The sequence below is a fragment of the Scleropages formosus genome, chromosome 4, assembly GCF_900964775.1.
Source record: "Scleropages formosus chromosome 4, fSclFor1.1, whole genome shotgun sequence".
In the NCBI taxonomy this organism is placed as follows: Eukaryota; Metazoa; Chordata; class Actinopteri; order Osteoglossiformes; family Osteoglossidae; genus Scleropages; species Scleropages formosus.
This window is the reverse complement of record NC_041809.1, coordinates 3725932-3749526: the sequence shown is the minus strand read 5'-3', so window position 1 is coordinate 3749526 and position 23595 is coordinate 3725932. Positions and strand designations below refer to the sequence as shown.

The 23595-nt window shown below is 51.6% G+C and overlaps 1 protein-coding gene across 3 annotated transcripts in view; it reads left to right on the top strand.

Moving 5' to 3' along the window:
- slc8a1b (solute carrier family 8 member 1b) overlaps nucleotides 1-23595 on the top strand; it is a 102954-nt gene that overhangs the window by 1564 nt on the left and 77795 nt on the right. For all 3 annotated transcript variants that reach the window (XM_029251503.1, XM_029251502.1, XM_018740164.2), the window contains exon 2: nucleotides 144-2008. In XM_029251503.1, coding sequence (XP_029107336.1) covers nucleotides 186-2008 — 1823 coding nt within the window. In that variant the 5' untranslated portion in view covers nucleotides 144-185. The remainder of the gene's footprint in view (nucleotides 1-143; nucleotides 2009-23595) is intronic.

The window sequence follows — 23595 nt, the reverse complement described above, 5'->3', positions numbered from 1 at the left end:
TATTATGCCAAGCGATTCTGAACATGTTTTAACAGAGTTGGCTGCTAAACACTACACTTATACACTTAATGTTGCAGCTTTCTGGTTTTTCTTTTCCCCCCAGAAAATTATTAACAATCCTTCTCTCCTCTTTGTATGTACAGGCGTGGGAAGAACTGGACTGTAGGATCCTTCTTGGCATCACCATGGAACGCTCGCAGATGTCGTCCCTCTTCTCCCTGTGTCTCAAGCTCGGAATTGTACTGGCGGTCTTGTTCTTGAGAATTCCGCAAGTGAACACCGAGAGCCCAGAGCCCATTCCCGATCAGGATGCCCATCCGGTAGCCAACAGCACGCATTCATGCTCCGGAACATATCAGTGTGCACCAGGTGTGATCCTTCCGGTGTGGGAACCCCAGAATCCATCCTTCGGGGACAAAGTGGCCAGGGCCACAGTCTACTTTGTGGCATTGGTGTACATGTTCCTGGGAGTCTCCATCATTGCAGATCGCTTCATGGCATCCATCGAGGTCATCACCTCACAGGAGAAAGAGATAACCATCAAGAAGCCCAACGGAGAAACTACCACGACCACGGTGAGGATATGGAACGAGACAGTGTCCAATCTCACTTTGATGGCCCTCGGATCCTCTGCTCCCGAAATCCTGCTGTCGGTTATTGAAGTGTGCGGCCACAACTTCAATGCCGGCGACCTTGGCCCGAGCACCATTGTGGGCAGCGCGGCATTCAACATGTTTGTCATCATCGGGATCTGCGTCTATGTCGTCCCCGACGGGGAGCACCGGAAGGTCAAGCATCTGAGAGTGTTCTTTGTGACAGCCACCTGGAGCATATTTGCGTACATCTGGCTTTACTTGATTTTGGCTGTCTTCACCCCAGGCGTCGTCCAGGTGTGGGAAGGGCTGCTGACTCTGTTTTTCTTCCCGTTGTGCGTCGTGTTTGCCTGGGTTGCTGACCGCAGGCTCTTGTTCTACAAATACGTGTACAAACGGTACAGAGCCGGGAAACAGCGGGGGATGATTATCGAGACCGAGGGCGATCGACCGCTTCCGTCCAAGGTTGACATTGAGATGGATGGCAAGATGCTCAACTCCCACGCTGTTGACTTCATAGATGGGACTCTTGGTCTGGACCTGGAAGACAAAGACCTGGACGAGGAGGAAACGAGGCGGGATATGGCTAAAATCCTCAAGGAGCTGAAGCAGAAGCACCCTGACAAGGAGATGGAACAACTAATCGAGCTGGCAAACTACCAGGTCCTGAGCCAACAGCAAAAAAGCAGGGCCTTTTACCGTTGCCAGGCCACCAGACTAATGACGGGGGCAGGGAACATCCTGAAGAAGCATGCCGCAGACCAGGCCAGGAAGGCTGTGAGCATGCATGAGGTGCGTTCCGACATTGCCGAAAGTGACCCAGTATCTAAAATCTTCTTTGAGCCAGCTTCATACCAGTGCCTGGAAAACTGTGGCACCGTGGCTGTGAACGTGATGCGGCGTGGCGGCGACCTCAGCAAAACCATCTCCGTGGAGTACCGCACCGAGGATGGCACCGCCAACGCCGGGTCCGATTACGAATTCACGGAGGGCGTGGTGGTCTTCAAGCCCGGCGAGACGCAGAAGGAGATCCGCGTGGGCATCATTGACGATGACATATTTGAGGAGGACGAGAACTTCTTGATCCACCTCAGCAATGTGAAGGTTCTTACGGAGGGCACCGAGGAAGAGAACCCCGAAGCCAATCACGTGGAGACCATAGCCTGCTTGGGCGTGCCTTCCACTGCCACGGTGACCATCTTTGACGACGACCACGCCGGGATCTTCACGTTTGAAGAGTCAGTGGCACACGTGAGCGAGAGCGTTGGCACTATGGAGGCGAAGGTCCTGCGCACCTCCGGAGCACGTGGGGTGGTTCTTGTCCCCTACAAGACCATCGAAGGTACGGCAAAAGGAGGAGGCGAGGACTTTGAGGACAGCCAGGGAGTGCTGGAGTTCCAGAACGATGAGATTTTGTAAGTACTTGTTCGCATCGACCATTGACCTGCCTTTTTTTCTGTTCTACCATTTGAAAGCCATGCAGTCGTGTTCTTTCACTGACCGCACACTGCTAGACGGTAGGATGGCATGTGCTTCATCCAGAAAGATGTCAAATCATACTTAGACAAGCCAAGCAGTCTTCGGCAGTGTACCGAACTGCAGGTCTTCAGTGTGCTGTCAGTTAATCGTGTTGTTCGGAAGAAAAAAAACACATGACTGTTTTCAGTGTTTTTTCAATGCCTGCGGTATGACATGGTCATGGTGCCGTGGTGAACGTTGTGCTTGTGTGCTGCAGCAAGTCGTCATCGACCTCCCCTGTTCCTCCACTGCTTCCTCTCCTCTCTCGTTTTTTTTTTTTTTTCTGCTTGTCCTTGGGCTTTGCTTCCTGCTGTTGAACTGTCCATCCTATTTTCATGGACCTGGTCCAGCTTCATTTCATACGCTAACCTCTGACCTTTTGGGGCATCCTGGGATGATGCTCAGAGATGCTGGAAATGTTCTTGTCCAGATGTGACTCTCTTGGTAAACGCCTTAACTTGGATGGTTTTTTATGATCCCTATACTTATGTTAAACAACATGAGCTGAGCATGGAATCTATTTTTTAGATATTTCCATAATCTGAGCAACAGGAAGGTACACATTGTACTGGTAAAACAATCATTTTTGTGTATCAAGCCTCTTTGTGGCCATTTTTTTGCAAATTCATTCTGATCACTGGTTTTCTGATATTATGGTCTTGTTAGATGCTACAGTTGCTGAGAAGACATAGACGGCTCGTGGCATTTCTTTGTCAAACCGCATTTTCCAGCTGTGTTCTGTGGTGCAGCGCAGGGAGGCCCAGAGTTGCTGCCAGAACCCTTTGGCTCCACCTGAGGTTTGAAGGGTCTCTAAATTGCACTTTCCCACATGGACGAGGACACGGATGCAGAGGCCGTTACCATGTTGGGTTTCAGCACAGCCTTCCCGGAGCACGTAGAGTAGTTTTCATGGTCCGGCAACACTTGCGTAGACAAAGTGATGGGCTGAGGCTGGGGGTTCGACGTGTTCACGGTGGCGGAGGAGAGTGGATCCAGGGAGGGTAGTGTGCCACCACTGGCAAGATTCGACCGCTGAGGTCTGCGGCATTGTTTCCTATCTGAACTCTCAACGCTCGGTTTGAGGTGGAACGCCACCAGATTGGTTTAAAACCTTGACCTGGAAATGAAAAAGGATGAAAATAACAGGAACGGGAGGCCCTAGAAAGAAGAAGAAACGGAGGTGACATTTCGCTTTAGCGAAACAGATTAGAACACGGATGTTATAAATCACGATGCCCGTGGCTACCGACATCCTAATTTTTCATCACTCTAACTTTGTCAAAGTGTGATGGAAAGTTTTATATTTCACTCTGATAGAGGGCGGAGCATAAGTTTCTTTTTTTTTTTTTGTCATAAGCACTGAGATGCAGATTCCAAGTCTGGATTGGAGTGAGTTTGAGGGCAGCTGTCTTCCCAGAGACTCTCCAGGGAAGGTCTTGTGGTGGCGGTGAGGGAATTCAGAAGAAGTGGGAAGCCATGGGAAAAGAGAGTTTGCCCCATTTACTATGACAATGCGATTGGACGGATGATTATTCGCCGCAGGACAGATCGTAGGCAGACAATTACCACAGGACTATTTAAAGATCGGATACCTATTCTTGATGGTGCGCGCGCACACACACACGCACACACGCACACACGCACTCACGCGCGCACGCGCGACAGGCTGGAGATGCTGGGCTGGGCTCTTTTGGGTGGGCCCCCCAGTTTACATCTCGCTGTCAGTTCGACACGGCCTGGGTGTATGTTGTTGAGATTTGGAGGACAGGAGTGTTTGGGACCTGCCGCTGTGGTTTGTATGTGAAGATAAAAAAATGTCAAGTGTGGCAAACGGCTTGTCGGAGAGCCCTCTGTTGCGGCTGGGTGGCATCATTTTTAATTCATGTCACATGGCCTGCAAATCTGCCCCTGTTTTCCACACCCTAAGCGGTCACACTATTATTTCATGCACAAAGTGCAAGCGCACTCGCTCCTGCCAAGTCGGAGATATTCCTAATTCTTGGGGGCCGGAGAAGGCGGAACGGTGTAAAATGACGACCGTGTCTCCGATCGCAAAGGCCGACGTAGATGTGATGTGACGCTGACGTGCGCGAACGGCCTGGTGAGATCCGCCGTGCGCCGGAATGTGTTGATCGCGAGCCGCTAAATACCTGGGACTAACAACGTAGCACATTTTCGGTTTACACTTAGCAAAGGGCAAAGAGGACAGTCCACACTTCCCCCGCGCTGTTTTCCTTCTTTATTCCCAGTGATGCGACATCCACTTATTTGAATTTGAAAGCGCACGAGAAGGAGCTGACCCGTGGGCAGGGGAGAGCGTACATCTTCACATCTTGCCAGAAACGAACTTCAGAAGGCATCACGTTGGGGGGGGGGGCAGGGGGCAATCTTCTGAGCATTCAAAAGGAGGAGGAGCTACGTTCCTTTCAGAGGGGAATCAAACGTTGGCACAAATTATTCCAGCATTCTGCTCCTCGGTGTGTGAAACCACTTTTATGAGCCCTCTTTGCTTCTTACTGGAGTCTCCTTGTGCAGTTGCTGGGGGTCCACTGAGGACACCTTTGGAGGGTCTCGTGAGGATACCAAGGTGTGTGTTGGGCCCTGAGATCCGTGTCATCTCCGCTGGAACGCCCAACGCCTTTGCTTTGCTTCTTGCCTATGCCAATGGCTAGACTTCTTGTCCGGCTGCCTTATTTACAGCTTGAAAGGGATGGAGCTCTGCCCCGGAGTCTGATAACGAGGTACCCCGACAGTCACCGGCAGTACTTCCATTAGCGCGGTACCGTGCGTCATCCGTGACGCCTTAGCCGCCGGAGTTTGCTCCGACTTGCATCGACTCGCCTCTTTGAAAGATCCCCGGCGCAAGACGGAGCGGCTGGGAGGCCGGTTCGAACGAAGATGAATGGACTGCCCGATGCTGTGTTATGACTTTTAGTGCAGCTGTCAGTGTTACCGCCCGACCTGGTGTTTCGACATGGCCCGTAGTGTCCTCCTGTGACATGATTTAATTAAAAAGCATAGAGGAGCATTAAAAGTAGAGTGTCTGGCAGGGCTAGATATGAGTCGTTAATGACGCTGTGTCGCCGTGCCGGTGGAAGAAATCTTTTTGCGTATTTAACATGTGACAGCCCAGTCTTGTCGCTCTGACCGTAACTGGGGGGACCACCGTGAGAGGGACTCGCCTCTCGAAGGCGACGCCGCAGCACATGTGGTATGCGGTCGGAGAACTCGGGGCCCCGCGTTCCCACCCCGGCAGGGTCCGCTCTCTTCCGATCTGCGTGGCTCGCACCGCAGCGTTTCCTGTTTCCACGTTTTTTTAAGCATGTCAAACACAAGGCAAGAAAGGACACTAGCGAAGTACAGTGTACGCTGACGTACACTTGCCGTACGGGTGTGAGAGGACAGGTTGCTACAGGAGACCCCATGGGGTGCGGCGAGAGCCTCATATCGGTCATCACGTAACGTGTACAAGTACATGCGTTGTGTCCACACTGAGCACACAAAAGACCCATGTTTGTACCGTGTTTATGTTAGCTGACGCAGCAGTGGGGCAGGAACGGGGTTTTTCACGTCGAATTGCAGGGACTACCGTTGATCGCAGGTCCTCGAGACGGGGTGCGGCTGAGGAAGGGCTTCGAAACCTCAAGAGAACGTTGCAGATGTCCTCGTGCGGCTTGGGGAAGGCGTTCTCGCTGTCACCTCTCCTCGGGGACCAGGACGCGGGTCACCGTTGGCCAAGCTGCGGCGCAGGATTGCTTAAATGAAAAATTAAGTGGAAACAGCTGCTTCGGCGAGGGGGTGTATCTCTCGGCAGCAGATGCAGCTAAGTGCAGCACGTGGGCACGGTTGCCACGTAGGGCGGCGCGGCTCGAGTACGTTCGGCCGCATGCGGAAAGGGTGCGGAAGTGGCTCGCGGGAAAGCGGAGGGAAAGGGCTCGGCGCCAACGGGTCAGGCTCTTCCACAAAGGCCTCGATGACGTGGAAATGTCGAAATCACGGCGCGTGACTATTTGGTGTCTGGGCCGATAAAGGCTTCTGACCATCTTCTGACCATCTGACCACAGTTGCGCATTGGAACCTGTTGCCCAGTGCGCTGTAGTTCCGCCCTCTGCAGTCATCGCCGCTGTCTAACTACCGTTCTTCGTCAGGTGACATTTGAGAGCTTCCTGCTTGGGCTCTCGCTCGACCGACGACGGGACCTTTTAAAGGGCCCCTTGCTTCCTGCTCTTTCGTGCTGTCACTGTCCCCACCCTCCCAACATTTCCGAAAGGTCTAATGCCGCGCCCAGACTTTGCACCATTTCCTCGGCAATCTCGACGTAGCTTAGCAACACCCGCCATTGCCACCACCACCATCACCACATCGCCAGAACACTTTGAACACGCTCTCGGAGTGCTCGTCAGCGATTGGCTGCCGTGGAGGCAGCAACGTGTCTAGCGGTGCTATTCCACCCTCATGTAAAGCGGGAGCCCCACTGCATTGTGGGGGAAGTTGTGGAATCTAACAGGATGTTGCAGAACTGTCTTTGAGAAATTTGTTGCCACAGTTTCTGACCAAAAGGTGAAGTTTTTGCTTAATAAATACATATGTAAGCATTTCAATGATAATTATTATGAATCTCCGTTTAACGGGTAGCGTAGGGTTAGAGCTGCTGCCTTGGGACCGAAAGGTTGCAGCTTTAAATCTCACCTCGACCTGTCATACCCTTGAGCAAGATACTTACCCTAAATTACCCCAGTAAAATTACCCAGCTGTGTAAATGGCTAAATAATTGTAAAGTAGCTAAACATTGTGAGCTGCTTTAGAGAAAACAGTTAAATAAGAAAAGGTGAACAAAGTGACTTCCAGTGTCAGAGAATCTACTTCCCACTGATATACACATTTTTTTATGGCATGGTAATTTTACTGAATCAGTTCAGGATAAGTACCTTTATCCAGAGCACAGCGGCAGGAGCAGGGACTGAACAGGGAACGGGCGGAATAATATTTATGTAGCATTAACAAAGCCCAGTAAACATGTACTATGTTGTGAGTGTCGAAGTGTTAAATTACCGCACGGTACCACGGGGCTCCGATTCAGGAAACTTCATTTGGGTCACAGTTTAAAAGATTTGTTCAAAGTCGTTTGTGATTTAAATCTATTTATAATGGCCGTTTAATAAATTTAGGACATTTTTTTTTAATCGTTAAAGGAAGGTTATTTGACTTTTGGGCACCGGTGTATGAAGCTGCCTGAGGACTGAACAGCCCCAACGAAGAAGGGTTGTGGTTCTCATGAAGAGGTAAAGGATGCTGCCGCTGATGAGGGTGACGGTGAAGATGGCGTTCCTGTCGATAATGTGAGTCTCGATCCCAGACTCTCTTTCGGTGAGACGTGGGTACCGCACGGAAGCGGGACGTTCTCCGCAGGGGGGCTGCCGGTGAAGGGTGCTCTTCAAACCAGAGCTCCCAGGTAATTATGTCCCATAAACTGTGAGAGGCCCGGGATCGCTCTCTTCTTCGTGCGAAGGGCCGGCGTCCAAAACCGAGGTCCAGCATTTGTCCGGGGAGTGGGGGTAACCGGTGTGGGCCCTACTCTCTGGGTGGGGCTTGTGGGCCGGACCCGCCTCGTCCCACCGCTCACAGCATCCGTGATGTTTCGCGATGTTTTTGCGGTGCTCAAGGGCACGGAGAGGACAGAGCGGCGGAGCACAGACGTGGCACCTGCATCGTCTCTCTGCTGATGGGAAACGTGTCACTGTTCAGTGCCACCGGTGACCCCTGAGGATGCAGCGTGTCTGTCTGGGTAGCGGGGAGTTCCTGAAAGAATGCTTCAAAAAAGTGTGTGTGTGTGTGTGTGTGTGTGTGTGTGTGTTGATTTTGGACTCACCTTGCGCGGGTCCTGCAAAGCTCTTTGCTTTCTGTGCACTGGTGGATTGCTGGACTACTGGAGGTTTATCTGATGCTGGTAAGAGCTTTCTCCCCCCAGATACACACACACACACACACACACACACACACACACACACACACTCTGGACCTGTGCCCCCATTCCTCCGGTTTCTTGGGCCTTTAATATCCCTCTATGTGGCGCTTTCAGGAAGGAACACATACAGTGCATAATGAATGAGCCTTGGGGGGTCAATATCACCTCCCCACCACACACACACACACACACACACACACACACCAATCCACACCTCTTGCTGTATCAGAAGACGACACGCTTTCTACACATCTTAATATTTTAAGGAATTTAAATAAAACTGAGTCAGCCATCATACGCAGCCTTAGTGAATAATGTGCGATACGCTGGATGTGTCGATGACATGATCGACGTAGGTACGGGTGTGTGCGAGCGTCACATTTCCCACAGCGACGGTGGCGGGCCGTCGGTGCAGAACCTGCTGTGTCTCTGCCTTGCATTTTGGGGAACAGCAGGACTTTGCACAGCCAAGTAGCCTGGGTTGTGCCGCTCGGAGCCGCACCAGCTGTTCCCACAGCCTGGAGACATTGGACCCAGTAGAGCGTGTCAGTCTGCATGCATGTACATGAGTGTGTGTGTGTGTGTATGTGTCTTCACTGGACGGTCTTTGGGTGGTCACTGGGCAGTCGCCGGGCGGTCATGCATCATGACCTCTAAACACGGGGCTGGCTGCAGAACCTGTCTTTATGGTCAATCACAATTTTCCCGGGTTAGAGCTCCTTCCTCCCTTTTTCAAACGATAAGAGCTGATGTGTTTTTTTCCGTCCTCGCCAGATACACTAATTATAGACGAGGAGATGCGGACGCACACTTGTTCTCTTGCACAGAATGAAATCGAAACATGAAACCGTTAAAAAAAAAAAACCACACACGCACACACACACACCGTCCGGTGTTCATAGGTATCAGGTTATTTTTTTAATGATGTTAAACCTTTGGCCGTATTCCACCCTCGGTGATCGCAGGATCCTCACTAATAAAGGTGTGTTCATTTATTCATATGGTTATTTATTTATTCAGGATGTGCAGTGGAGGTCTCTCCCAGTCAGAGACCTCTAGAGGGATACACTAGTGCGGGTGTCTCAGGTCATTGAAGGGGGGGGGGGGGGTGAGTGGCATTGTTCTTGTTTCATGCAATTTGAGTTTTGTGAAGTTTCAATAATGAGGTACAATAAAGCTTTACAATGTTAAGCTCCTTACAATGACGTACCCATTTTTCAGGCTGGGTAATTTTACTGAGCAATTGAGGGTAAGTACCTTGTTCAAGGGTACTGCAGCTGGAGGGGGGAATTCAAACCTGTAACTTTCAGGTCCAAAGGCAGCAGCTTTAAGTACTGCGCTACCAGCTGACCATGTGAAGTGTCCTGCAGGTAGTGGTGTTTACCACAGCAGGCCATCACACATATACACACACAAAAGAAAAGAAAAGGAAAGGCACCTGAGTGACAGGACAAGTGGTCAGGGATGGTGAGTGAGGAATACATACGCGCGCACACACCATCGGAACCGCTTGTCCCATATGGGGTCGCGGGGAGCCGGAGCCTAACTCGGCAACGCAGGGCGAAAGGCCGGAGGGGGAGGGGACACACCCGGGACGGGACGCCAGTCCGTCGCGAGGCGCCCCAAGCGGGACTCGAACCCCAGACCCACCGGAGAGCAGGACCCGGTCCAACCCACTGCACCGGTAACGAATAAATAAATGTTAATTGTAACGATACTGTAAACAGTAAATAAGAATGAAATCGTAGAATAGTAAGGACACTCCAGCAAGTGGCGTAGCCGCCTGGGGGGTCATCGGGGTCCCCACTATTTGCAGCGGTCCGTTTGCTCCTGAGCCGAGATGTCGACTCCCGGCGTTTAACCTAGAAAACATTTTGCCCACTTTTTGTTTTCTTTCTCCAGAGGACTTTCCCTGCCTCCCTCCCGCATAATGAATAATAAAAGGCCGGGAGGATGCTCTTCCGAGGCGTGACGGGGAAAGGCCGTGTCGGGCGGTCCCGTGACGCTCTCACCGGCGGTCCGGTCCGATGCCGCGTGTGCAATTTGAAATCCCTGCTCTGAAGAACGTGCGCTCACGTTAATATTTTTAGAAAACATTTTCACTGTGCGGCTCCAGTTTATGTCCTGAGGCTGTTTCTCCAGCGGGCGCTCAATCGATACGCGATCCCACGTTTCACGCTGCCGTCGGCCATGACCTTTGTTCAGGCCTGTCGGGCGGGTTCGGCTCAGGGATTTGCCCCGTATTGTTCCGTTTCCCCGATCCGATGCAGGAGGGCTGCCGTCGTGACCCCGCTCAGCCGCTCCCTCGGAGCCAGGAATGCCACGAGGGGTTGCCATGGATACCGCACCGCGAGCGACCGGGGGCGGTCCCGTGATTTCTCACACGTACCAAACCAGCGGGACTCGTGCAGCCGTTTAAAGTCTCGCAAAGTGCGTTCATGTAGCCGGGGCTGCGGTTATATTCCGCTGACCTTTAGTGTTAGAGCGATGCGACCGAGAACATCGGCGCCTCAACCCGCAGAGACTCCATTTCCTCCGTCTCCAGCGTCCAGGACAGGAGATGCTGTCAGTGAGGGACAGAGGACTATAAAACAGAGATTAAAACAGCATATCATTGTCATTAGATCTAAATCATCATTAGTTTAGGATGGAAAGCCAGCCGCGCGCACACACACACACACACACACGCACACACACACCAATACTCGCACAGATGGGTGATACTACTGCTTTTACTAAAGCTTTTAGCTGGAACTGGGTGATGGCTTTTAAAAGCGATGACCCCCTAGATAAGACTTCCGCCCACTTCCCACCTGCAGGTGTACAGAATTTCATTATTGTCGTATGTATGTAACAAACATAATGAAATTCTTGTGTTACAGTCCTCTCTTCCCACAATAATACAGACAGGGGTGTCCAAAAAAATACAAAAAACAGTAACAATACAAGACAAAATAACACAGGGCAATAGAATACAGTAATACAAGAACAAGACAATTCAACAGTAAAATTTATTTTAGGTGAGAAGGCAACGTGGTGTTCTGCTTCCGGAGGCTCGTGCTCAGAACAGGCCTGGAAGCACCTGGCGAACACGCACCGTCCATGTGCCCGCGTCACTCCCTGCCAGGCCGTTCACCTCGGTTCACAAGGACTCGGTGTGATTCGGGGGGGGGGGGGTCCGGCATAGGGCCTGCCGCTGCGCTGTCGTGAGTGACGAGAAACCCGATAACATAATAGCGGAGTACAGCAGGAGGGCAGGTGGAAGGTGGGAGAGTCCCAGCGCTGGGCCTGAACAAAGGCCGCCTGAATACATGCGAATAGGCGCCGGGACGTTCGCTCGTATCTCTCAAGATCCGTTGAGCTGACGTAGCCGGACTAGAGGGTTTCCAAAACAAGGGCTGGCAAGCGTTTGCCGCGGTTCCGTGCCCCCCGCAGTCATCCAGAACCACAATAGTGGCACTTTCCATTTACACACCTGTGGTGCGCATGCAGACTCGCGCCTTCTCGCTACAATGTCCCCGTATGGTAATCGCTTGGTACCGGCGCAGGTTGGCCCCGGGTGAGAATCGGCCGTAAAGGTGCCGGAGTGCTTCGGCGACACCGAGTCCCGGAGGGGAGCGTGGCACGCCGGTCAAACGGAGAATTCGCGCACCGGCCGAGCTCTCGCGCCACGTTGAGAGCCGATGGACAATACTTTGTGAAAGCGGGACGTGTGCACTTTTGGCATTAATATTCGTATGGGCATCCCGCACTTCTGTAAGTGTTCCGCTGCGCGTTTCGCATTCGGTGCCCTGTTCCGGGTTCACGGCCCCTGCGACTTTCCATTCTGTCAGGGCAGCGCAGGTGGCCTTCCCGTAAATACCGGCGTTATTTATCGCGCGTCCTTCCGCCGGCCAACTCCGGCGTCTCCGAGGAACGGCGGCGACTCCGCTGCCCGGGGGAGGCGACATCTTGTTATGCCGGAGGTATGAGATTTAGAGCCGGGCCAAAAGACCGGCGGCTCGTGGTGCTTTTCCACAAGGAACGTTTCCCCACTGCTGACAGGCAAAAGGAGAGTCTGCCCTAAGGCAGCGTTCATTTTATCGCTTTTTCCGCCCATGGAATACATAGAGAAGGAGAGTGGGAATGACCAAAATAACTGGCCCCTGGGGGAATGGAAACGACGAAGGGTTGGCTGCGTGTTCAGGTTTGCGTCACACACGGGGCAGGGAAACCCTGCGTGTGGGTCTCAGGAAGCGGGACAGGCCGCACGCCACGGCGGGGGGGGGGGGGGGGGTCCGATCAGCTCGACGTCAATTCGGAACGCCCACCCTCATCTCCTCCGCTGCGTCAGACTGAATGCGGATCGCAGGGCGCGGCGGGCGGCCGATACCGGGCCTCTGGACGGCAGAGTGCCGAGCCGCACGTGCGTGTCGCTAATGAAAAGCCCGTAGAGCGTTAATGCGGCGCACGCATTCATTGAGTCACACATTCGTCTCACCGCTCAGAGGCCTTTGAGGAAACGGCGCGCTGGAGACGGAGCGATTCCGCACACGCCGCTTAAAGCATCGCATCGATTGGTCTGGACCACAAAGAGATGCCGTCTCCTTCTCCCGCCTTCTTCCCTCGTCCTCCCAAAGGGATCCCTCCAGTTCCCTACAGGGAAGGAAATGTGAGGTTGTGGTCGTTTGCGTTTGTTTCGTACGACCATGATATAGGCATCGAGAGGGGACATGCCACGGATGGTAGGCTCCAGGGAGAAAACGTGAGATCAAACCGGGCCCGGTTTTCATCTGGTGCTGGGGGAGGAGCTTCTGGTCTGGTGGGTGGTGCTACCTCTCAGGGGGGCAGCGCTTCTGTGTCAGATGGGCGGAGCTGTATTTCAGACGAGCGGCTCGTAGCTGCGGGCGTTTGAATGCAGATGAGCTGGAGGAGGGGGGAGGGAGCTTCCAGGGAACCCTCTGAAGGCTTTTTTGATTACCAAAAGGAAAACGTGTTTCAAAGTGCTTCATTAAGCCATCGACGGGGAAAGAGCTCCCTGTTGTTTGTTTAGATTTATTCGCCGGTGCTGAATGAACAGACGCACTTGTCGGAGACGTGTAGTCGGCGTCGGATCGGATAAACGTGCGCGGTGAGAGCCAGTGACCCCCGTCGCACGTGCCGATTGCTCTCTTCTCTGAACAGCGAATCATAGCTGATCGTTTTGTGTTTTATCAAATTGGGAACGAGATGTTCCGATTCGTGACGTCCCTGAGCGCACCACACTCTCCGTATAAAGAAGAGTATGCATGACGGCGTGAAACTGACAGGGCGAAGAAGTGACCCAAGGCCCAGGAGAACTCCTTCCTTACTGGTTCTGGGTTCCATGGCCCTCCCTCTGATGGACTGAGTCTGCTCACCTACCCGGTCCCAGTACTGCTCTCTCTTTGGACGAAAAGAGAGCTACATTGTCCACAATGGACCACATCTGTGTACGTCTTACTCTCCTAATGACTGTCGATGTCTTTGTCCCGCTAGGGACAACATTGTGATGCCTCTGCACCCTCCTCATGTTCATGGTCCCTGAGGAGCCCTATCTGAGCCAAGTCCAAATGAGGCAGTCCTGCACGGCTGCTGACCCACAGGTCGTCGCCAGGGTCCAAACCCATTATCGGACCCTAGCCCAAGCCAGACAGCGATGGGGCAGCACATGCCAATGCTCCGTGGGGGTCATTGCCTGCCTGCAACAGAAGCGCCGTGCAGCAAAGCAGGGTGACCCCAGGAGAACAGGTCAGGTGCCATAATTGGCCATCTGTCTGCGCGCGTCGGTGAAAAGAGAAACCTTTTAAGGATCGCTTTTAATAACAATGGCAAGAACCTCTTCCCATCACTGGCAGCTTTCTCTCCTCCCCAGAGACTGCAGCTGTGTTCTTCAGGGGACAGAGTTCTGTATCTCTCCTACTTGAGCTGCCTGAGCTTGCAGCTCCTTTTCCTTTGAGGGTGATGAGACACCCCAACTGACCATCTTCATACATCCCGAGTTACTTCTGTGGTTGTTTAACACTGTAACACAACGGATCGCTGTGGGCAAATTTAGTCCTCTTTGCCCACTTAAAAGTGTAAACAAATCATACCGCCATCCACTGGGTGTGCTGAGTGGTCCCAGAAGCACATCAGTGCAAAATTAATTGATGTTTATGCTCTAAATGGATGTACACAAGTTTCCTTCTGTTAAATGTTCTCTTGTACAGTCGAGAGGCGCTCCTACGTAAAGTAATCCAAGCATCTCTTTGAAAGCCGTCCCCTCTTCGTTGGCCTCCGCGGCGGGGGGAGCTTTGGGTATCACAGGCAGAACACCTATGGGATTGTCAGCACACAACGAACCTTTGGCTCTGGAAAGGCATCAGACGTGTATTTGCTGTCCGGCGTTTGTCCCGGGGATCTGGAACCGTGGCTCTCTCGGAGGCCGCTCTTATGCGAAATTAACTCGGAGCAGGAAAGAAACGGAACTCAAAAAGTGCGGCTCACCTTATGTCCCAGAAATTCCACGGCAACGAGGAGCATGAGGTGTGTAAATGAGGGCACCCATCCCGCCTTAATGGGGGCAATATCCCGAATCCCTCTGGGGTGTGTCCTGCTTTATCTGCCTGCGCAACAAAAACCCATTTTCTGCGTCCTGGTTTATTTCCTTATTTTTAGCTGGCATTGCCGCCGGTGTGCCTCGTCATTCAGTCGTCCTCGGGAGCTGTGGAATTGGAAGTGGGCACAATGACTGTGATGACTAGGATCTGAGAGATGAGAAGTAGCACCGGGCAGGGCCTCGATGACAGGTCTGCTCCCCTAGCGTCTGGAGAGCGCCTTCCGTATACTCTCTGGGACCTGGGAGATGAGGCGAACGCATACGGCGCCGGAACAAGATTAGCGCCAAATAGCTTCCTTGCAACACACAGCTGTCAGGCCATGGAACACAGTCCCAAAGAGTAGGAGAGCCTTCACAGGTCTCCTTATCATTGCCAAAAATATGAATGAACACTGCTCCTCTGTAATATGAAATCTCACCTTTGAGGTGAGCTCATTATTCTCCTTTATGGAGGATTTTTTGCTGAGTCTGAGGATATGCTAACGAGGGAAGGTTATTTCAGGTGTTTGGTTTTTTTCATGACAACTGAAGCAGAAGAAGATGGCATAATGAGAAGATAAGATGATGAGATTTCGGAGCACAAGTAGTCTCCTTCCGCAGCACCCGAAGGCCTCTCAGGGAATGTGGAGCTGTTGACTTCTGACTTCCAGGAGACTAAATGTGAAAGGATGTCCAAAGAGCTCTTCAGTGGCATCAACCTAAGTGCTACCTGGTCCCCTATGGAAGAATTCAAACATTGGGTACACTCTTGCCTCTTTTCAAACAAATGGGACCCTGCCAGCACTGTTTGTTACAAGGGATGAGCGCCAGCCCCTCCGCCCCTTAGCCCCGGCTCTTCGGTTTTTGGATCGCTTTGTTGACTCTGTGGTCCAGATCCACTTACAGGGCTGTAATGGAGAAATGGTGCAGCTGAGAGCGCTCTCTCTGGCAGTCTGGACTGCGTGTCATTGGCTCTGTGTTGGTGGATGGTGGAGCTAGAAGCCACGTGTTGTTCTCTTCAGGCTTTTACATCTACGCCGATCAGCCAAAACATTAAAACCATCTGCCTAATATTGTGTAGGTCCCCCTTATGCCGCCAAAACAGCTCTGAGCCGTCGAGGCATGGACTGCACAAGACTTCTGATGGTGTGCAGTGGTATCTGGCAACAAGGTATTAGCAGCAGATCCTATAAGTCCTGTAAGTTGCGAGGTGGGGCCTCCATGGACCGGACTTGTTTTTTCCAGCACATCCCACAGGTGAGCGATCGGATTGAGATCTGGGGAATTTGAAGGTCATGTCAACACCCTGAACTTTCCAACAATTTTTGCAGTGTGGCAGAGCGCATTACCCTGTTTCCATCAGGGAATACCGTTGCTATGAAGGGGTGTGTAGCAGACCCACCCGAGCGATGGCCAAGACTTGACTGATGATGGTTTAGTTGATTTATTGAAACTAACTTGACAACCTCCACCAACGTAAGAGCTGGTAAAAAAAAAAAGAAAGACAAATATTTAACATTTAGCTTCCGTTCAGTCCTTCGGCAATATTATCTGAGTACGTTAAACAGAGCCGTAACATAACCATCTCATTTCCATGGACAAAACAAGTACAATTACAAAAAAAAAAAAGAAAACATTTACAACAATATACATGTACAAACCTTGTGCCTCTTCGGAGGGTTGCGAATCCTTGCATTAAATAAATTATTTAGTTCTTGTAGCACGCAGCTAACCACAAGCTGGGCTAAGTTTATCTGCGCGCCAACCGCATTAAACTAATTCTTCAAATCTAAATGCAGGGCTCTTTGGAATACACGATCATGTCAAAATAAAAGCCCCCTTATAATGACCGTATGCTATTGCAGTTATATGACAAAATAAAAGTACAAATACAAAAGGAAAAATTTAACAAAGGTATTCACAAAGGAAGACAAGTTTTAAACATCAACTGGGGTCCTTTACAGGGTGTATGTGGTCTGCAGCAATCTTTAGGTAGGTGGTATGCGTTAAAGTAACATCCACATGAATGCCAGGACCCAAGGTTTCCCAGCAGAACACTGCCCAGAGCCTCGCACTGCCTTCTCCGGCTTGCCTTCTTCCCATAGTGCATCTCACTGCCATCTCTTCTCCAGGTAAACGATGCACACACACCCAGCTGTCTGCATTATCTAAAAGAAAATTTGATTCGTCAGACAAGGCCACCTTCTTCCATTGCTCCGTGGTCCAGTTCTGATGCTCACGTGCTCATTGTACACGCTCCCAGCGGTGCAAGGGGGTCAGTATGGGCACTCTGATCACTCTATAGCTACGCAGCCCCATATGCGGCAAACTGCGATGCGCTGTGGTCTGACACCTTTCTATCGTGGCTAGCATTAAGGTTCTCCGCAATTTGTGCTACAGTAGCTCTTCTGTGGGATCGGACCAGACGGGCTAACCTTCGCTCCCCATGCGCATCAGTGAGCCTTGAGCGACCATGACCCTGTTGCTGGTTCATCGGTTGTCCTTTCTTGGACCACTTTTGGTAGGTACTAACTACTGAATACTGGCAAGAGCCCACAAGACCTGCAGTTTTGGAGATGCTCTGACCCAGTTGTCTAGCCATCATGATTTGGCCCTTGTCAAAGTCGCTCAGATCCTTATGTTTGCCCATTTTTCCTGCTTCCAACACATCAAATTCAAGAACTGACTGTTCACTTGCTGCCTAATATATCCCACCCTTTAACAGGTGCCATTCTAATGAGATAATCAGTGTTGTTCACTTTACCTGTCAGTGGTTTTAATGTTGTGGCTGATAAGTGTATATCCACAGTAAATCTTCCCAATGTGCACCACGCCTGTCCATTCAACACCAAACCACAAACAAGATGCAATGCATGTCCACAGCTGTGTATAGTTGGCATGAGAACAGAAATTTCTCCTGTATTGTCAGAAATATTTCCCCTTGTGTTGAAGTTTACAGTAAATTATCCAGAGAGGCAGGTGTGTGTTTTCTGTTGTCTTCCTAAAGACCTGAGATGTTATAGTGCTGATTAGTGATGGATTATTTTGACTAAAAGCACTATTTCAACTGTTCATGCAACATTTAGCACGGTCCTATTGGTGACGTGAATGATGGGAGCCTCAGAGCTGGTACTGGAGGCATGCTGGGCCTTGGCTGGATTGTCTTTCGGGACTTCAGGGTGCAATTTAGAGGTTGCAGCAACTGCGACGTCACTCAGTGCCACGCTCCACCAATCTCCAAGTGTCCTTCGAAGGATATCTGAGCATTTATCATGTTAAAACTTATGTACCGACTCAACCAGCCTCACACCTGCAGGAGACTGGAGAACGTGTAATAAAAACATCCAGCAGCTCCCTCGACACCCCTCTTCCAATCAGGTCTAACAAAGCTTCGGCATCAACCAGCAGACCGGACCATTGCAGCACCCTCAAAACTTGCACATCCACTTCACCGCCATGGTACCAGAACCAAAATAATGAGTGTTGTACGTATAAAAAGTATGTCTCGGGCTTCCTGAGGGATATCAAGTGTCTCAAGAGAGGTGCTGTGCTGGGGAAAGGTGATAGGATGGTGTCTGCGAACTCCATGAGAAGCTAAGACTCGCCTCGGCGTTCTTCATGCCAACATAATTGGTTGCTTCGTAGGCTGGGATGTTATAGAGACCATGCCTTGGATGCGGCTGCAGGGCTGTGTGGATGGGTGCGAGGGTGTTTTGCACTCTCCTCAAACGGAGCTCAGCAAAGCTCGGCTTCTGTGAAAGGGGTTGCGTGATCCCCATGAATTCAAATCCGTATAAAGCCTTGTTGGTTCTCGTGGCCTTTGTCAAACTAGCAGTGCAAAGCCAATCCTCCCCACCTCCAGGCTGACATGCCTCACTGTGTTTGTGCCGAAACCTCCAGCCCTCTAGTTGTCAGGATGAGTCGGTTATTGTTTTCCTAAAAGGCACAACTTCAGACAGAGGTGAGAAGTGGGAGCGAGAAGCAGAGCGTGGTCCGTCTCTCTGAGGCTTCCAGCTCTTTCCTATAGACCATCGTATTCTTTTATCCGGATCTGGTTGCACTTAAACACAGGAAATTCTCACCAACAAAGGAGGATTATTACTTGTGTTTTTATTCGTATCATATTTTTAGATGTCTCTTTTAAAAGGAAGTTTGACCTGCTGAGTGCATTTCCTATATTTCTGAGATGTATAGGATTGTAAGATGTAGTTCCGTTTCTGTTGTTCTCCTCTGTTTCAGTCTGTTCTCCACCACACACATCTTTTTAAATGTATACTGTCCAGAAATTCTGCTTCCCAGAAATTTTTCCCTAGTTATTCGTACGAGAGCTCTGATCTGTAGACGACCTTACCGTTGTGGAATCATTAGAGTCCCCGTAAAGTCTCCACAACGCCAACCATGAAGAACCAGGCCAGCTGCCACTAGTGTCTCTCATTTTCGGCAGGACCTTGCACGGTTGCATCAGTTATCTCTCCAGGAGTGACTCGGTGCCCCGACCGTCATTCTGCCCTCCTTCCAGTCCATCCCTTGTAGGTCGGGTCTCATTGCCTTCCACCGTTTCATCTCCATCTGGAGCTCCAGCCCCAGCTTTAGGGACAGCGCCCTATGAGCTGCCCAGATTCCTCATCTAGACAGGATAGACACATCGTGGGCATGGGACGCTGAGGATGTTGCTTGGACAGCTCGAGCAGCTTGGGTGTTCACAGCTGTTGTCAGATCTGCGGCAGCTCCTAGTATGGGCGTCCGATCTGCTGCGTGTCCCTGCTGCCTCCTCAGCATGGGATACTCCCAGCTCACAAAATGAGCTGTCAGCTAAAACACGGGGTGGTCGCTCACAGCGAGGAGCACCCGACAAAGATCCACCGGATGCCACATGCCATTGGTTACAGGTGTTTCGGGCTCCAGCTCTTTCTTTCCGTGCTGAAAGAGAGGCGCTCTGTCGTCTGTCACGGCCACACGGACGCTGTCTCGTACGTCTGTGGCAGCTGCTTCCTTTGATTAATGCAGGCGGGGCCTCGGGTTGAGGGAGACGCGGTCGCAAGGAGGACGTCCAGCTCAGTTCTTGGTAGATAATTAAGGCAACGACAGGGTTTGGCTGGGTCGCTTTCCAAAATCTCAGCCCTCCCAGGGCCTCTTCAGGCAAGGACAGCCTGCCTCTCCTGTCCAGAGAGAGAGTCTGGGTGACAAATTGCCAGGCATGCGTGGACACATATCGCACTCTGTGTCTCCTGGGTGCTCCTTCTTTACACTGCGGTGTGTTATATCAAATAATATCCTTCCAGTGCTCCTGTGCTTTCCAAGCAGGAATCAGTGATGTTAATGTACAGAGGACTAGTTAATGTTTCTGACCTCTCCTTGAACCCTGCAAATCAATAATAATACAGAATGAACCATGGAACCATAATGCTTGTTGCTCCAAACAGCTGCAGCAGAAGGGTGGTCATAAACATTTCCCGTTGCCACGGATTCATCACTCTCTCATCCTCATGACTGTAATAGTCACTGCCGAATTCACATGCAGATCTTGGGCAGGCATAGATGGAGGATGCTGCCACTACCGGCTGGACCTGTAGCACTCTGCATACAGTAGGTGCTTTCAATGCGTGTGACGATGGACATCAGGTAAATCAAATCAGACCGACTGGACAATGGCATGCTGCTTTGGGCAGAGCCCGAACTTGGGCTCGTTGAATCGACAAGCAAGGCCGAACTTGATTGCGGTCTTTAAAATAAGGTGTTGGAATGGACTTTACAGTTGTCCCAGTGGCCAGCATTAAAGCATCTGATCGAGCGTGTCTCGAGTATCAGTAAAAGTCAAGCTTTAATTGATCGTTTGGCAGATCTCACATTTTACTTCATCTGCAGCGTTGGCATTTTCCCTCAGTATCTCCGTCTCTCTCTGCTCCTCTCACTCTCAGTTTTCGCTGGGAGTCGATGCATACTTGAAGCCGGTCCTGTTCTGCAGTTTGCCTGAACGCGTGCTCTCTCCCGCTTTCTTATTTGGAAAATTGATGAGAAAAAATGGGCATCATCTGATGGTGGCATTCGCTCAAGCTGCTGAGTACGTCCATCACCTGAGTCCCAAAGGACAACGGGCCATGTGAGGACAGCTTGTTGGAGGAGGTGAGGTTCAGGCCTCTTTCTGGTCCTTTGACCCCCTGCTGCCGCTTCCTCTAATTGCCCCCGTAAGAAGGGCCAGTAGTCTTAAGCCTTAAGCTGCCTATGTCGCATGGCTGAGAGCAGAAGCCGCATCCGCGGCCCAGAGCCTCGACAAGGACACCGAGCGCACGTTTAGGAACCGAGCTAATTTCTCCCGAGGAAACGGCTGCGGACCAACCCTAAACGGCGCTCTTTCTTTCTGAAGCAAAGCCAACTAGCTGCCATTCTGCGCTGTCCACATGCGCCTGAGCGCCGTTTCAAGGAATTTTTCCAGTTTGTTGCGCAAAGACCAATTAAAATACGTGGGAAATGTTGTCAGTCTTTTTAAAGTCATATCATTTGGAATGTGTTTTCGGTGTTTCCAGCTTTGTTTGCCGCCACAGGGCCCGAGGAATTTAAAGGCAGGGGGTTAAGGCTTGTTTCGAAACCATGCGGAATTCCTTTCTCGATACACTGGACACACACTGATTACTGGGGTACACAAATAACATGAGTGGTGCATGTCTTCCGTGCTGCCGAGATGGTCTCGATAAGGGGGCAAGGTCACTTACGTAACCATCTTGACCCGTTGAAGCCATCTGATGCCATGGCCCCGTTACACTCAAGGAGCACAGTGTGACGTTGAGTTATTTGGGCCAGAGCAGGTGCCCCACCCTGCTACCCAGACACCCACACCTTCCACCCCTGCAGGGCATCTTCCATCATTCCCTGCTATTGTTCTGTGACCTAAGGACAATTTCTTGTTTCTCGATGTTCTTGCTGCCTGTAATATCCAACCTCAAGGGCGAAGTCGTTGGTTGATGGCACAGTGCGCCCAGTCGCCGACGTCGAGCACTCCGCCGTCCGTGCCGTTTGTTCTTCTGAGCGAGCCTCTTTGTCCAGCTCGCTGTTCCGAAGCTGCTCCTTGGCACTGCAGCGAGCCTGGGTCCTCCCTGCAGCGGAGCTGCTTTGCCGCAGTGTCGCTTTGCTCCTCCTTCAGCACAGGAAGGGACTGAGTATGTGGGGGGCCGTGTGTCACACTGGCTCTGACATCAACTCCTTCCTGCCGGTAAAGTCGAGTCGATCTGTCGCCATGACTTCTTCCTGTCTGAGAATTTGCTCTGTGGGCTGATCCTCCAAGAAGGAGCCTGCATGGACACTAGATGCGGGCCCCCCCGGATGTAAGATTCTGTCATGGTTTCACAGGCCTGGTGCGTGTTTTGTAGGTGTGTGAAAGTTGGTGACTTTTTCCACCTCGCACACATCGCCTAGTTAACTACAAAATCATCATGAAGCAGCCATGAGCAGAGGTGGAATGAGGAGACCTAGTCAGACACGTTCAGATGGAAGGCAAGAGGCGGGTGGTGCGTTTGTCCGAGATTGGGCTCCCGGATGGGGGTGACCGATCTAAACGCCGGGAAACGGCACGAGCCTCTTTGTCAAATTGCTCACATCGCCATCGATGGTCCTGGAGCTGTGGCTCAAGGGGCTGTGCGTGTCTGCACTCAAACAGCCCACATGCCCTTTCCCAGGGTGCCTCTACAAGACCTTTCTTGATTTTTTTTTTTTTTTTGGTGTGTTGATTTATTTTTAAAGGAGAGCTGTTGCGAAAGCAAAATGTCCCCTTATGGAATAAAAACACGTACATGCGGCAAACACACACAGACACGCACAGACCTGTTCCCACTAGTATCGTACACACATTGACAACCATGTTCTCTGGATATCATGTGTTTTATCTTGCAGGACCTCCTGCTTTCCTGTTCTGCCCATCTTCACATTTCTCTCTCTCTCTCTCTCTCTCTCTCTCTCTCTCTCTCTCGCTCTCTCTCTCTCCCCCCCCCCCCCCTTTCCCCGTAACATCCAACAAGCACAATGACAGTCCTTTCAAAGCTCTCCTCCATCCTAACCTCCTCGATCTGCCCCTGCTGCCATTTCAAACCTTCCGGTTCTCCCCTCCTCCGTGCACGGCATGTGGCCGTTTTTCTATAAGTGCACCCTGCGGCGCCCACCAAACACCGGTCGCCCCTTCTCGGGTCCGTTCTCCGATGAGCACTTCAGATATCGCCGAATGGATTACCGCAAACTGGCGGAATCCAGTTGCCATGTAAGGAATTGCGAGCAGAATGCCGCCGGCGAAATGGCCACGACTCCCTCCCTCTCCCTCCCTCTCTCCCTCCGACTCTATCAGCTTGGTTTTGATTTGTTTGCTTTGTCCGTGCGATGGTTACTGTCAGGTTGGCGAATGGTCGAGTGGTGCGCTTTCCATCCGGAGAACTGGAGAGCGATTCGTTCGGCCCTGCTAACGGCCTTAATCTGTCCTCCGTAATCCCTGGGGCAAATCATGTTCGTCCTCGACGTGCGAACAGGGCTGCGATCGTGGTGCAGCAAGACACCCGGTGCCCACCGGGAATAAAGGTGCCCTCCAAGGCGCAGCTGGCCACTGGTTGCGCAGTCAAGTGAGAAGAGCTTAGTCCTTACAGACCGGGTCCTCTGGGCTGCGGGTGGGGCTCGGTCGTCCACGTCCGGTCGATGGTGTCCCTGGTCACTCCAGCTGCGCACAAACCCCAGATACGGATCAGGCCTCATTCCTCGGCTGCAACTGAGGAAATAGACGCATTCCCCTCCAGCAGGCGTTTTGTTCCGCAGAGCCCATCCTCTTTATTAAATAGTGGCTACACACACACACTAAGCTCACACCACCGGGGTCGGGCTTTGCCTCGAGCGGGTCCGTTGGGTTTGTTAATGTCCCTCACAGGAGCACAGTGCTCTCCTGGCAAACCACATGTGACCAAGACAGATGA